A 14,541-nucleotide genomic window follows, 5' to 3' on the forward strand; every position below is an offset into this window, starting at 1 on the left:
ATATTGGTAATGATCTTTCAATAATCATAAGATTCTGGATTGGTTCCGGAGGACTGGGAAATTGTTAACGTTACACTACTCTTTTAAGAAGGAAGGGAGACAAAAGACAGGAAATTATAAGCCAGTTAGCCTGACTTTAGCGGTTGATAAGATGTTTCTGTCCATTATTAAGGATGAGGTTTCAGGATAAAATAGGCTGAAGTCAGTGTGGTTTCCTTAAAGGGAAATCTTGCCTGACAAATCTGTTGGAATTCTTTGAGGAGATAACGGACAGGATAGACAAAGGAGAGTCAGTGGATGTTATGTACTTGGATTTTCAGAAGGCCTTTGGATAAGTTGCTGGACATGAGGTTGCTAAACAAGATAAGAGCCCATGGTATTACAGGAAAGATATTTGCATGAATAAAAGATTGACTGACTGATAGGAAGCAAAAAGTGGAATAAAGGAGGCCTTCTCTGGTGGCTGCTGGTGACCAGAAGTCAGTAGGATCATAATATGTCAATGATCTAGGTGATGGAATTGGCTTTGTGGTCAAGTTTCTGCATGAGACCAAGGTACTGTAGGTAAAGGAACAGCCAGTGCTGAGGAAGCAGGAGGGCTACAGAAGGACTTGGACAATTTTGGAGAATGAGCAAAGAACTGGCAGATGGAATACAGTATAGGGAAGTGTATGGTCATGCACTTTGGTAGAAGGAATAAAGGTGTAGACTATTTTCTAATGGGAAGAAATTTCAGAAATCAGATGCAAAGGAATTTGGGAGTTCTCTGTGCAGGATTCCCTAAAGGTTAACTTGCAGATTGAGTGATGGTAAGGAAGGCAAATGCAATGTTAGTGTACATTTCAAGAGGACTAGAATATAAAAGTAAGGATGTAATGCTAAGGCTTTATAAACCATTGGTCAGACCACACTTGGAGTTTTGTGAGCTGTTTGGATCCCTTATCTAGGAAAGATGTACAGGTGAGGCCTCACCTTGAGTATTGTGAACAGTTTTGGCTCCCTCATCTTAGTTAGTATACGAGGAATGTTTGATGGCCTTGGTTCTGTACTTGCTGGAATTCAGAAGGATGAGTGGGATCTCATTGAAACCTTTCGAATGTTGAAAGGCCTAGACAGAGTAGATGTGGAAAGGATGTTTCCCATAGTGGGAGAGTTTAGGACAAGAGGGTTGGACAGCCTCAGGATAGAGGGACGTCATTTCAAAATAGATGGGGAGAAATTTCTTAGCCAAAGGGTGGTGAATTTGTGGAATTTGTTGCCACATGCAGCTGTGAAGGCCAGGGCATTGGGTGTATTTGAGGCAGAGATTGATAGGTTCTTGATTGGACATGGCATCAAAGGTTACGGGGAGAAGGCTGGGAACTGGGGTTGAGGAGGAGACAGAAAATCAGCCATGATTGAATAGCGGAACAGACTCGATGGGCCAGGTGGCCTAATTCTGCTCCTGTGTCTTATGGTCTTATGGAAAGGTTGTGCTGGCATTGGAGAGGGCTCTGAGAAAGTTCATTAGAAAGATCCTGAGAATGAAGGGGTTAACATGAGGTGTATTTGAAACCTAGTGAATGTTGAAAGGCTTAGATAGAGTTGATGTGGAGAGGATGCTTTCTGTGGTGGGGGGAGTTTAGGATCAGAGGGCACAGCTTCAGAAGGATGTCCCTTTAGAACAGAGATGAGGAATTTTCTTTAGCCAGAGGGTGCTCAGTCTGTGGAATTCATTGCCATAGGTGTCTGTTGAGGCCAAGTCATTGTGTATATTTAAAGCAGAGGTTGACAGATTCTTGATTAGTAAGGATGTCAGAGGTTATGTGGAGAAGTCAGAACAAGGTTGAGAGAGATGATAAACCATAATGAAATGGTGGAATAGATTCAATGGGCCAAATGGTCTAAATCTGCTCCGGGACATTCAATTAAATGTAGGAATGTCACTGGCACTGGGGGGCGGGGGAGTGTGGGGGGGCACTTCTAACATGTTTCACATTCTCTTAGTGGGAAAGGGAGAGGTGACACCTCATGGTCCTAGAATGTTTCCAGTGAGCACCATGTACAGCGCCTATAAAAAGTATTCACTCCCCCCCCCCCGTGGAAGTTTTCATGTTTTATTGTTTTACAACATTGAATCACGATGGATTTAATTTGCCTTTTTTGACACTGATCAACGGAGAAAGACTTTTGTGTCAAAGTGAAAACAGATTTCTACAAGATGATTGCTATTAATTACAAATGTAAAAACACTAAATAATTGCATAAGTATTCACCCCTTTCAAGTGAGTATTTAGTAGATGCACCTTGGGCAGCAATTTCAGCCTTGAGTCTGTGTGGATAGGTCTCTATCAGTTTTGCACATCTGGACACTACAATTTTTCCCCATTCTTCTTTACAAAAGAGCTCAAGCTCTGTCAGATTTCATGGGGATCGTGAGTGAACAGCTCTTTTCAAGTCCAGCCACAAACTTTCAACTGGATTGGAGGTCCTGGACTCTGACCTGGCCACTCCAGAACATTAACTTTGTTTTAAGCCATTCCTGTGTAGCTTTGGCTTTATGGTTGAGGTCATTGTCTTGCTGGAAAACAAATCTTCTCCCAAGTCACGGTTCTCTTGCAGACTGCATCATGTTTGTCTCCAGAATTCCCTGTATTTTGCTGTATTCATTTTACCCTCTAACTTCACAAGCCTTCCAGGCCCTGCTGCAGTGAAGCATCCCCACAGCATGATGCAGCCAGTACCGTGCTTCACGGTAGGGATGCTGTGTCTTTGTGTGGTGTTTGGCTTATGCCAAACATAGCATTTAGTCTGACCAAAAAGCTTAATTTTGCTCTCATCTGACCATAGAATCTTCCAGCTGACTTCAGAGTCTCCCATATGCCTTCTGGCAAACTCTAGCTGAGATTTCATGTGAGTTTTTTTCAACAGTGGCTTTCTCTTTGCCACTGTCCAATAAAGCTACAACTGGTGAAGCACCAGGCAATAGTTGTTTTATGCATGGTCTCTCCCATCTCAGCCTCTGAAGCTTGTAACTCCTCCAGAGTTGTCATAGGTCTCTTGGTGGCCTCCCTCAGTAGTCCCCTTCTTGCATGGTCACTCAGTTTTTGAGGACAGTCTGCTCTAGGAAGAATTACAGCTGTGCCATATTCTTTCCATTTCTTAATGATTGACTTAACTGTGCTCCAAGGCAGTGGTCCCCAACCACCAGGCTGCAAAGCATGTGCTACCGGGCCGCGAGAGAACGATATGATTTGGCGATATGAAATGATATGAGTCAGCTGCATCTTTCCTCATTCCCTGTCACGCACTGTTGAACTTGAACACCGTGCCCCCCCCCCGGTTGGTTGGGGACCCCTGCTCCAAGGGATATTCAATGACTTGGAAATTTTCTTGTATCCATCTCCTGACTTGTGCTTTTCAATAGCCTTTTAGCTGAGTTGCTTGGAGTGTTCTTTTGTCTTCATGGTGTAGTTTTTGCCAGGATACTGACTCACCAGCAGATGAACCTTCCAGATACAGCTGTATTTTTACGACAATCAATTTAAACACCTTGACTGCACAAAGGTCTCCAAAAACAGAAACGAAAAAATCTGCAGATGCTGGAAATCCAAGCTATACACAACAATGCTGGAGGAACTTGGCAGGCCAGGCGGCATCTATGGGGAAAAAAGTACAGTCGAGAAAAGATTCATTTTTTTTCTCTGCTCAAAATGTCGACTGTACTTTTTTTCATAGATGTTGCCTGGCCTGCTGAGTTCCTCAGCATTTTTTGTGTGTTTCATCAAAAACCGGTCTCTATTTAACTCATGTGACTTCTAAAACCAATTGGCTGCACCAGTGACAATTTGGTGTGTCATTAAAGGGGGTGAATACTTGAGTTATCAGTTATTTTGTGTTTTATATTTGTAATTAATTTAGATTATTTTGTAGGTATCAGTCTTCACTTTGACACAAGAGTTTTGCTGTTGATCAGTGCCAAAAAAGCCAAATAAAATCCACTATGATTCAGTGTTGTAAAACAATAAAACATGAAAACTTCCAAAGGAGGTGGTGAATACTTGTTGTAGGCACTGTATGCTCTACAAGGGAAGGAAACTCGGGTGTGTCTCCATGCAGATTCACTACAGTTACCCCCCTGACAGTGCAGAAGGAGATTCACTCTGTGTCTGACCCTGGGAGTGTGTGATGGGACAGTGAGGAGGGAGATTCACTCTGTGTCTGACCCTGGGAGTGTGTGATGGGACAGTGTGGAGGGAGATTCACTCTGTGTCTGATCTCAGTGTTGTGTGATGGGACAGTGTGGAGGGAGCTTCACCTTGTGTTGGACCCTAGGGGTGGGTGGGATGGTTTCAGTTGACGCACTGAGTGACCTGTGCCTAACCATGCTCTGCTCGCCCCAGATGTCTCTGACCCGCTACGCTCCATACAATGAAGGTGAGAGCCGGATCACTGTGCTGTTCCTCAGCAGTTATGACCGCAGGTATGTGATCAAGCAGATCTCAAGCGAGGATGTAGCTGACATGCACACCTTCCTGTCGGACTACCACCAGGTGAGCCCCTCTACCACAGATTTAGGAGGGAGGGACAACAAGGAGGGAGGACCACATTGCAAGAGGGTAGTGAACATAAAAAAAACTGGAGCAGGAGTTGGCCATCTGGTCTGTCAAGTCTGCTCCACTATTCATTAAGAGCATGATTAATCCGGGCATGGAGTCTGCTCCACCTACCTGTCTTTTCATATAACCCTTAATTCCCTTGTTATGCAGAACTCTATCTAACTGTGTCTTAAATATATTTAATGATGTACCCTCTACTGCTTTCCTGGGCAGAGAACTCCACAGATTCACTACCCTCTGGGGAAAACAATTTCTTCTTATCTGTCCTAAATCTATTCCCTTGAGGTTTTGTCCCCTAGTTTTAGTCTCACCTACCAGTGGAAACAACTTTCCTGCCTCAATCTTATTAATCCCTTTCATAATTGTATATGTTTCAAAGGATCCCCCTCTCATTCTGAATTCCAGTGAGTACAGTCCCAGCTAACTCGATCTCTCCTCATTGGCTAACCCCCCCCCCCCCATCTCCAGAATGAATCTGGTGAACTTCCTCTGCATTTCCTCCAAAGCCAGTATGAGACTAGAACTGCATGAAGTATTCCAGGTGTCGCCTCCCCAGGACCTTAAGTATTTGCAGCATAACCTCTCTGCCCTTAAATTCAATCCCTCTAACAATGAAGGCCAACATTGCATTGGCCTTATTGATAAACTGTTAGATCTGCAAACCAACCTTCTGTGATTCATTCACAAACACACCCAAGTCTCTCTGCAGAGCAACAAGCTGCAATCTTTCACTATTTAAATAATCTGATCTATTTTTCATTCCAAAGTGAATATCCTTGTATTTACCGATGTTGTACTCCAGCTACAAGACCCTTGCCCACTCACTTAACCAATCTATATCTCTGCAGACTTTCCACATCCTCTGCCCAATTTGCTTTTCCAGTCAATGAGGGAGTGCTGCGTGAGGGGCAGTGAGGAGGGAGTGCCGCACCACAAGAGAGGCGGTGAGGAGGGGCAGTGGGGTGGTGGGGAGGGAGAAGCGGCATTAACTTTTACTCAGCTCCCCTCTTTCACTCCACAGTATGTCGTGAACTGCCATGGGAACATGGTGCTGCCACGATTCCTGGGCATGTACCGGATCAGCGCAGACAGTGAGGACACCTATGTGCTAGTAATGAGTAATTTCTTCAGCCACAGGCTTGCCATCCACCGGAAATATGACCTGAAGGTAAATTCCTGACTGCTTGGGGAGAACAATGCTGCTGTCCAGATTCTGATCAGATTCCGATTTAATCACATGTTCATCAAAAAAGTGAAATGAATCGTTTATGTTACCAATCAAAACATCCAACAGTATGTTGGGGGAAGCCCACAAGTGTCACCACACATTCTGGCATCATCATACCATGTCCACAGTGTTCAGCAGAACAACACAAGCTGCAATAACAATAAAACGAAATAACAACAGCAAAATGAGTCACTTTCCTGAGAGGGATAGGGAGACAGGAACTGCACGGTGCTCCCAGTGTGGTTCTGACCCAGGGACGGGGAGACGGGAACTGTACACGGTGCTCCCGGTGTGGGCTAAAAATCATTTATCTTTGTGTTTTTCAGGGCTCGCTAGTTTCTCGTGAAGCCAGTGATAAAGAAAAGGTAAAACAGAAATACCCAGCAGCCGATGTGCAGATCTGTGCGTCAGAACAGTTACTTGCATCCACATACCATAGCAGGGACCCTGAAGTATCTAGATGGTTGATACACATCCCTTGTAGTTCTACACAGTCACCACACACTGAAACTGTGGGAACTCCTGCAGGATATGCACCCCCCCACCCCACCAGAAATACTTTTGAGCATTGGAGTGATACGATGGGTAGTGCTACTACCTCACTGCCTCTCAGACACCAGCGCTGTGTGTGTGTTATACACTTAGTTGTATAAGTGAGTTTGATCCCGAACTCCAGCACTGTGTGTGTGTTATACACTTAGTGGCCACTTTGTGAGTTACAGGAGGAACCTAATAAAGTGGCCACTAAGTGTATTTCAGTATGTTCATAGTGTTCTGTTGCTGTAGCCCATCCACTTTAAGGTTCTTCATGTTGTTTGTTCAGGGATGCTCTTCAGCACACCACTGCAGTAATGCATGATTATTTGAATTACTATTGCCTTTCTGTCAGCTTGAACCAGTCTGGTCATTCTCCTCTGACTTCTCATTAACAAGGTGGTTTTGCTCACTAGATTTTTTTTTGACTTGCACACCATTCTCTGTAAACTCTAGAGATTGTTGTGCTTGAAAATCCCAGTAGATCAGTAGTTTCTGAGACACAGGTGTCCCCTGCTTTTCAAATGTTCACTTTACGAAACCTCACTGTTACAAAAGACATACATTAGTTACCCGTTTTCGCGAACAGAAGGTGTTTTCACTATTACAAAAAAAGCAGCGCGCGATAAAAAGCAGTGCGCAAAAAAAAAAAAGGCAGCGCGCCCCAAGCAGCCGCTCTCCCCCGGATTCAGAACTGCTTTCTCGCCAGCATTGCTTAAACACATGCCTGTGAGCAGCCGTTTGCAAGATGAGTTCTAAGGTATCGGAAAAGCCTGAAAGAGCTCGTAAAGGTGTTACACTTAGCGCAAAACTAGACATAATTAAGCGTTTCAATCGTGGTGAACGAAGCAAGGACAAAGTGAGTTTGGCTTGTGGAAGCTGACGAAGATGATGTTGAAGAGGTTTTGGCATCCCATGACCAAGAACTGATAGATGAAGAGCTGATGCAATTGGAAGAGGAAAGGATAACAATCGAAACCAAACACAGTAGCAAACGGACCAAAAGTGAAGTCGTCCAGGAACTGAACGTGAAGCAACTGCGTGAGATTTTCACTGCAATGATAAAGTACAACTTTAACTTTGAAAGGGTACGTCGGTTTAGGGCATATTTGCAGGATGGTTTGAGTCCTTACAAAGAACTGTATGATCTAAAAAAACGCGCGAGGCTGGCAGTCAAATTTCAAATCTCTTACTAGCTCTTCCTTCAGTTAGTCCTGATGAAGGGTCTCGGCCCAAAACGTCGATTGTACCTCTTCCTAGAGATGCTGCCTGGGCTCACTGCGTTCACCAGCAACTTTGAAATCAATTGCATATATTGAATAGATTTTTAAAATGTGCGAAAACAGAAATACTGTATATTAAAAGAAAAGTAAGATAGTGTCCAAAGCTTCAATGTCGATTTTGGAATCGGATGGCAGAGGGGAAGAAGCTGTTCCTGAATCACTGAGTGTGTGCCTTCAGAGTTCTGTACCTCCTACCTGATGGTAACAGTGAGAAAAGGGCATGCTGTGAGTGCTGGAGGTCCTTAATAATGGATGCTGCCTTTCTGAGACAGCACTCCCTAAAGATGTCCTGGGTTCTTTGTAGGCTAGTACCCAAGATAGAGCCGATTAGATTCACAACCTTCTGTAGCTTCTTTCGGTCCTGTGTGGTAGCCCCTCCATACCAGACAGTGAAGCAGCCTGTCAGAATGCTCTCCACGGTACAACTATAAAAGTTTTTGAGTGCTTTTGTTGACATGCCAAATCTCTTCAAACTCATAATGAAGTATAGCTGCTGTCTTGCCTTCTTTATAACTACATCAATATGTTGGGACCAGGTTAGATCCTCAGAGATCTTGACACTCAGGAAATTGAAACTGCTCACTCTCTCTACTTCTGATCCCTCTACAGTATACTGTATATGTGTGTCTGTATGTCTCTGAGTCATCTCCCAGTGTATGGGTGAAGGATAGAATCTGAAGGGAGTTGGTAGGGAATGTGGGGAGACTTTGGGACTTCCTGATGGGTGCCTGTAACACTGACGCTGATCCTGGGGTCTGACGCTCTGTGCTGAACTGTCTTCTCTAGGTGAAGGAACTGCCCACATTAAAGGACGTGGACTTCTTGAACCTCAATCAGAAGGTTTACATTGACCAGGCGGACAAGAAGTTGTTTATGGATAAGCTGAGGAGAGACGTGGAGGTGAGGGACAAGAAAAAAAGGTGTACATAAAACACTACAGCACAGTAAAGGCTCTTTGGCCCATGATGTTGTATTGACCTTTTAATCTACTCCAAGATCAATCTAACCCTTCCTTCCTAAATGGCCTACATTTTTTTTCTATCTTCCATGTGCCTATCTTAAGGGTCTCTGAAATGTTCTTATTGTATCTGCCTCAACCATCACATCAGGCAGGGCATTCAAAGCACCCACCACTCTGTATGTGTGTGTGTATATGTATATATAAAAAAACTTATGATATCTCCCCTATATATTCCTGCAATCACCTTAAAATCATGCCTTCTTGTATGAGCCATTTCCAGCCTGGGGAAAAAAGCTCTGGCTATCCACTCAATTTATGCCTTTAATCATCTTGTATAACTTTGTCAGGTTACCTTTTATCCTTCTCTCCAAAGATAAAGGCCCTAGTTCACTCAACCTTTCCTTATAGGACATGCTCTCTAGTCCAGGTAGCGTCCTGGTAAATTCACTCTGCACCCTCTCTGCTTCCAGTCCTTCTTATAATGAGGCTTTATAGAGCTGCAACATTATCTCATGTCTCTTGAACTCAATCCCCTGACTAATTAAAGCCAACACTTAGTATGCCTTCTTAACCACTCTTTCAACTTGCGCAGCAGCTTTGAGGGAGCTAGGGATGTGGATCCTCCACACTACTAATCCTGTATTCTGCCTTCAAATTTTGCCTTCCATCACACTTTTCCAGATTGAACTCCATCTGACTCTTCTCAGCCCAGCTCTGCATCCTGTCAGTGTCTCTTTGTAAAAGGAGGACATTCCGAGCCTTTTGATCCCCATCTCTGTCAACTGCTTCCTCCCTATCCTTGTCATCTCTCTTCTCTCCCTTCCCTGCACCTGTGTGTGTGTGTCTGTCTGTCTCACCCTACCCTATCTTTTCTCACTTGTCATTGACCCCATGCCGTCCCAGTGTGCCTGCCCTGACCACTACCTGTCTCCTGGCAGTTCCTGGCCCAGCTGAAGATCATGGACTACAGCCTGCTGCTGGGAATCCACGACGTGCAGAGACAGGACGAGGAGGGGCTACCGGCCATCACCATGGAATCTGAGGATAACCGCAACATTCACAGCAGCGTGTCGCCCCACCAATACAGCCACACCCCTGAGATGGTGGGCTCCTACTTCAGCAAGGTGCCTGACTTCATTGAGGAACACTCTCCTCCTGATGCCCATGCCATCAAGAGCTCTGAATGTGAGTGCGCTGTGCAGCAGTTGGGAACCACAACCCTCGCTCGCTCCTCCATCACTTGCTTGCCCTCTCCTCCCTCAAGCACTCCTCCTGCCCTCACTTTCTGTTTCTGCAGTTTTCTTCGACCCTCTCCGCCTCCCTGCACACCCCCCCCCGTCTCTCCCACTTGCGCCTTCTGTTCATTCACCGCGGTTTCTCCACATAGTCTCTGATGACTGCCACCCTCTTCACCACGCATCCTTTTCCTACATCCCCACCCCCCACCCCCACAGCTGCTCCCCGGAAGGAGGTGTACTTCATGGGTCTGATCGACGTCCTCACCCAGTATGACACAAAGAAGAAAGCCGCCCATGCGGCAAAGACAGTGAAGCATGGTGTGAGTATGGGCTCCCTTCCACAGGGCTGTCTCTGTGGCTTTGATGACAGTTTGATTGGGTGAGCTGGAGGTCAAGTGCAAGGGGTCGGGGAAGGTGGGTGAGTGTAAATGGGGAGGGTGAAGGGGAGGAGGGAGTGAGGGCAATGGGAAGGGTGAAGGTGTGTTTCTGTGAGTTCATCCGGGTTAAAGATGAGAGCAGAAAGAGATCAAGTAGACCAGAAAGTTTCACCCAGAGCATGGTGGGCATGTGGAATGAGATGCTACAGGAAGTGGTAGGGGCACATGAATAGGGAAAGCGTAACAGAATATATTGTGTTTAAAACCATGATGTTTTGGGATTCAAGAACCAGAGGGCCCATATTTAAGGTGAAAGAGGAGAGATTTAATTGGGACCCAAGAGGCAACTATTTCCACCCAGAGGATAGTCCGTATATAGAACAAGCTGCCAGAGGAAGTGGTCGAGGCGGATATATTATAATTTAAAAGGTGCATCGCAGGGCCGTGAACAGGAGAAGTTTAGAGGATATGGGCTGAACATGAATATGTGGGACTAACTTAGATGGGCATAGTGATTAGAGTGGATGGGAGGAGTCAAAGAGCCTGCTTCTGTGACTGATCTGGGATGGGGTGATGTCTCCAGGGGCAGGTCCCCGGGGACTCTCAGACATGCCCCCCCCCCTTCCGCCTTCACTGAGGCCCTCTTGCCCTCGCAGGCCGGCGCGGAGATCTCGACCGTGAACCCGGAGCAGTACGCCAAACGGTTCATGGACTTCATCACCAACATCTTCGCCTAGCAGCAGGGAGAGATCTCACCCCACGGCATGCCCATCTATCAGAGCAGAAGGGCAGCTGTCTCCCTCAGATTGGCGTTCCTACGTTTTTCCCCTTCCATCCTGCGGACCAGCATTCCCGTGGTTTTCTCCAATCCTTCAGACCTGTGTTCCTGTGTTTCCTCCCTCATTTGGACCTACATTTCCTCACTCCTCCGGACCAGGGTTCCTGCATTTCTCCCCTCTTTGTGTCTGTCTCTCGCTCTCACTCCAAAAGGGATGTTCATCCCTTTTCTTCCTCCTTCCATGCTCTTACCATCTCAATGTCACAGCTGGACACCAGTTGCTGTCTCTTTCCAGTTCACTTCCCCACTCCCTGTTTGAAGTAATCCCATCCCAGCTCCACCCTTCTGTCCGGAGGGGTCCCTCACTGCCAATCTGTTGGGTGGTCTCTCCAAACCATGCAAGTGCCTCAGGTTGTCGATTCTCTCTGAATGCAACCCCAAGTTTTGGTGCTTCTTTTGAAATAAAGTTGACTGTTTTTTATTTAATCCAAGCTTCATTTCTTTGCAAAGTCAAAGTGGAGATTATTGTCACCTGCACAAGTCGCAGTGTGCACAGGTGCAATGAAAAACTTGCAGCAGCATCACAGGCACAGAGTATCAGAATCAACATTCACAAGAAAAGCACTTTAAAATCTGCGTAATTTTACCAGAACGAACACAATTCGAGCACAAACAAAGTCCAGTGTCGTGTAAACTGGTCACAGTGTTGCTGTACTCAGGTGGTGATTAGGATACGGCTGGTTGGTTCAAGAACCGAATGTTGAAGGGAAGTAGGTGGTGTGGGGCTTCAGGTTTCTGTACCTCCATCTGCAAGAAGGTGATATGGGCCTGGTGGTGAAGATCTTAGATGATGAATATTGCTGCCTTGAGGTAAACCTCTTGTAGCTACTGCTGATCGTTAGGTGGGAGGGACGTACCTGTCATGTACTGGTACTACTACTCTGCAGCTTCTTACATTCCTGTGCATTTGAATTGCCCACTCCCCAGTGTATACTGGTATTGGTACATGTCTGTCCCCTTTCTCATTCAGCAAAGAGATATGAGGGCAAACATAAAAGTCAAGGTAGGATATGGGGGAGGAAACTAGAGCATCTGGAATATCAAAGGGAAAACGTAGAATTTTATAACAACATTTGATGAAAAGTGCTTGAACTCAGCTATCATTGTGACAAATTTCAATGTTGAGGGATTACTGATGACTAGGTTGAATATATATGTTGTACTTTACATTGGCCACTTTTCAGAGATGCTTATTTTAGGGTAGTGATATAAAATGCATGATAGCACACACAAAGCTACCACTGGTGCAATGTTATCACATATTTTCTAACTCTGGAGATGTATACCTTGCCAAAAATCACTATGAGCATTATTCCCCTCAGATGGTACTGACCAAACCTACTGCCTCACGGACTACTAGGGGTGTATACCTTGCCAAAAATCACTTTAAGAATTATTCCCCCCAGATGGTACCAGTGGCCCAAATTTGGGGTCCTGGCTCACGGACTATTGGTAACATATCAAATTCCCTCAGGCTCTGGGGAAATTAGATATGGAGAGTAGTGGGCGCATGGAACAGGCTAATGGTGGGTGTGGTGGAAGCAGATACAATAGATTAATGGTTCATACAACTCAGAAGCAGGCTATTGGGCCCAACTAGTCCATGCTGACAGAGACTTATCTAAACTAGTCACATTTGCCTGTGATTGGTCCATCCGGTTTCCCACAGTCCAAAAACATACCAGCTGGTAGGTTAATTAGTCATTGTAAATTATCCTGTGATTAGGCTAGGATTAAATTATTGCTGGGCAACACAGCTCGAGGGACTGGAAGGCCTATTCTTCGGTTTATTGCAATAAATAAATAAAATAAGACAAATAACCTTCTAATTTAAACACCTACTAACCACTAGCTTATCCCAGTGACTTTTAAACATTGGAATTGTATCTGCCCATTCCCACCTCCTCGGGCAGCCCAGCTTTGTTCTTGGGAATGGGTTGGACACATCCAGTTCTCTGCCCGAGACTGCAAGAAACTACAAGAGAGCTGTGGACACAGCTCAGCACATCACAGTAACTAGCCACCTCTCCATGGACTCTGTCTATAATTGCAGCCAATATAATCAAAGACCCCACCCACACCAGACATTCTCTGTTCTCCCCCTTTCCCATCGGGTAAAAGATACAAAAGCCTGAAAGCACACACCACAATAAGGCCATGAGCCATAGGAGCAGAATTAGGCCATTTGGCCCATCGAGTCTGCTCCACCATTCCATCATGACTGATTTATTATCCCTCTTAACCCCATTCTCCTGCCTTCTTCCTGTAACCTTTGAGGCCCTGATTAATCAAGACCCTATCAACCTCTGCTTTAAATATACTCAATGGCTTGGCCTCCACAGCCATCTGTGGCAATGAATTCCACAGTTTCACTACCCTCTGGCTAAAGAAATTCCTCCTCTTCTCTGTTGACAATCAACACTGGTGCACCTCAGGGATGTGTGCGCTTATCCCATGCTCTACTCTCTCTTCACCCATGACTGTGTGGCTCGGCACAGCTCAAATGCCAGCTATAAATTTGCTGATGACACAACTATTGTTGGCAGAATTTCAGATGGTGACGAGGGGGCGTACAGGACCGAGACAGATCAGCTAGTTGAGTGATGTTGCTACGACAACCTTGCACTCAACATCAGTAAGACCTAAGAACTGATTATGGACTTCAGAAAGGCCAAGATGAGGGAACACACACCAGTCCTCACTGAGGGATCAGAAGTGGAAAGGGTGAGCAATTTCAAGATCCTGGGTGTCAATATCTCTAAGGATCTATCCTGGGCCCAACTTATTGATGCAATTACAGAGAAGGCACAACAGCAGCTATACTTCATTCAGAGTTTGAGGAGATTTGGTATGTCACAAAAGACGCTCGCAAATTTCTACAGATGTACTGTGGAAAGCATTTTAACTGGCTGCATCACAATCTGGTATAGGGGGTGGTGCTACTGCACAGGAGCAAAGTAAGTTGTAAACTCAGTCAGCTCCATCATGGGCACTAGCCTCCGTTGTATCCAGGACATCCTCAAGGAGCGATGCCTCAAAAAGGCAGCATCCATCATTAAGGACCCCATCACCCAGGACATGACCTGTTCTCATTGCTACCATTGGAAAGGAGGTACAGGAGCTTGAAGGCACACACTCAATGATTCAGGAACAGCTTCTTCCCCTCTGCCATCCAATTTCTGAATGGACATTAAACCCATGGGCTCAATACCTTTTTTATTTTATACTACTTATTTAATTTAAATATTTCATATATATACTTTCTGTAATTTGCAGTTTTTTTTCTATTATTTTGTACTGCTGCCACAAAGTCAAGAAATTTCATGACATATGCCAGTGATATTAAACCTGATTCTGATTCTAAATGGCTGTTGCTGTATTCTGAATCTGTGCTCTCTGATCCTAGGTTCCTCCACTATAGGAAACACTCTCTCCACATCCCTAGGCCTCTCTGTATTCGATAGGCTTCACTATTCTAAATTCC

General features: G+C 45.3%; 2 protein-coding genes across 3 annotated transcripts in view; both read left to right on the forward strand.

Moving 5' to 3' along the window:
- The window catches only part of LOC140191772 (probable ATP-dependent RNA helicase DDX23), a 126,172-nt gene that overhangs the window by 71,891 nt on the left and 39,740 nt on the right, over window positions 1-14,541 (forward strand). The window lies entirely within an intron of this gene.
- LOC140191948 (phosphatidylinositol 5-phosphate 4-kinase type-2 gamma-like) lies at window positions 4,346-11,483 on the forward strand. 2 transcript variants are annotated; one of them, XM_072249863.1, is made up of 7 exons: window positions 4,346-4,532; window positions 5,620-5,766; window positions 6,153-6,191; window positions 8,430-8,543; window positions 9,543-9,789; window positions 10,059-10,162; window positions 10,876-11,483. In XM_072249863.1, exons 1-7 carry the CDS (start codon window positions 4,365-4,367, stop codon window positions 10,954-10,956), a joined length of 900 nt encoding a protein of 299 aa, XP_072105964.1. In that variant the 5' UTR covers window positions 4,346-4,364; the 3' UTR covers window positions 10,957-11,483. The 2 variants fall into 2 exon arrangements, with proteins under 2 accessions (XP_072105964.1, XP_072105965.1); XM_072249864.1 differs by lacking the exon at window positions 4,346-4,532 and adding an exon at window positions 4,561-5,542.

This window comes from Mobula birostris, chromosome X, assembly GCF_030028105.1.
Source record: "Mobula birostris isolate sMobBir1 chromosome X, sMobBir1.hap1, whole genome shotgun sequence".
NCBI classification, from domain to species: domain Eukaryota; kingdom Metazoa; phylum Chordata; class Chondrichthyes; order Myliobatiformes; family Myliobatidae; genus Mobula; species Mobula birostris.

Excerpts from the sequence above, each read along its gene's own strand:
- LOC140191948 (XM_072249863.1), top strand. The coding sequence starts at position 4,365 with ATGCTCTGCTCGCCCCAGATGTCTCTGACCCGCTACGCTCCATACAAT. Across the intron at positions 6,192-8,429 it reads AAGCCAGTGATAAAGAAAAG|GTGAAGGAACTGCCCACATT; the intron begins GTAAAACAGAAA and ends TGTCTTCTCTAG. Across the intron at positions 8,544-9,542 it reads AGCTGAGGAGAGACGTGGAG|TTCCTGGCCCAGCTGAAGAT; the intron begins GTGAGGGACAAG and ends GTCTCCTGGCAG.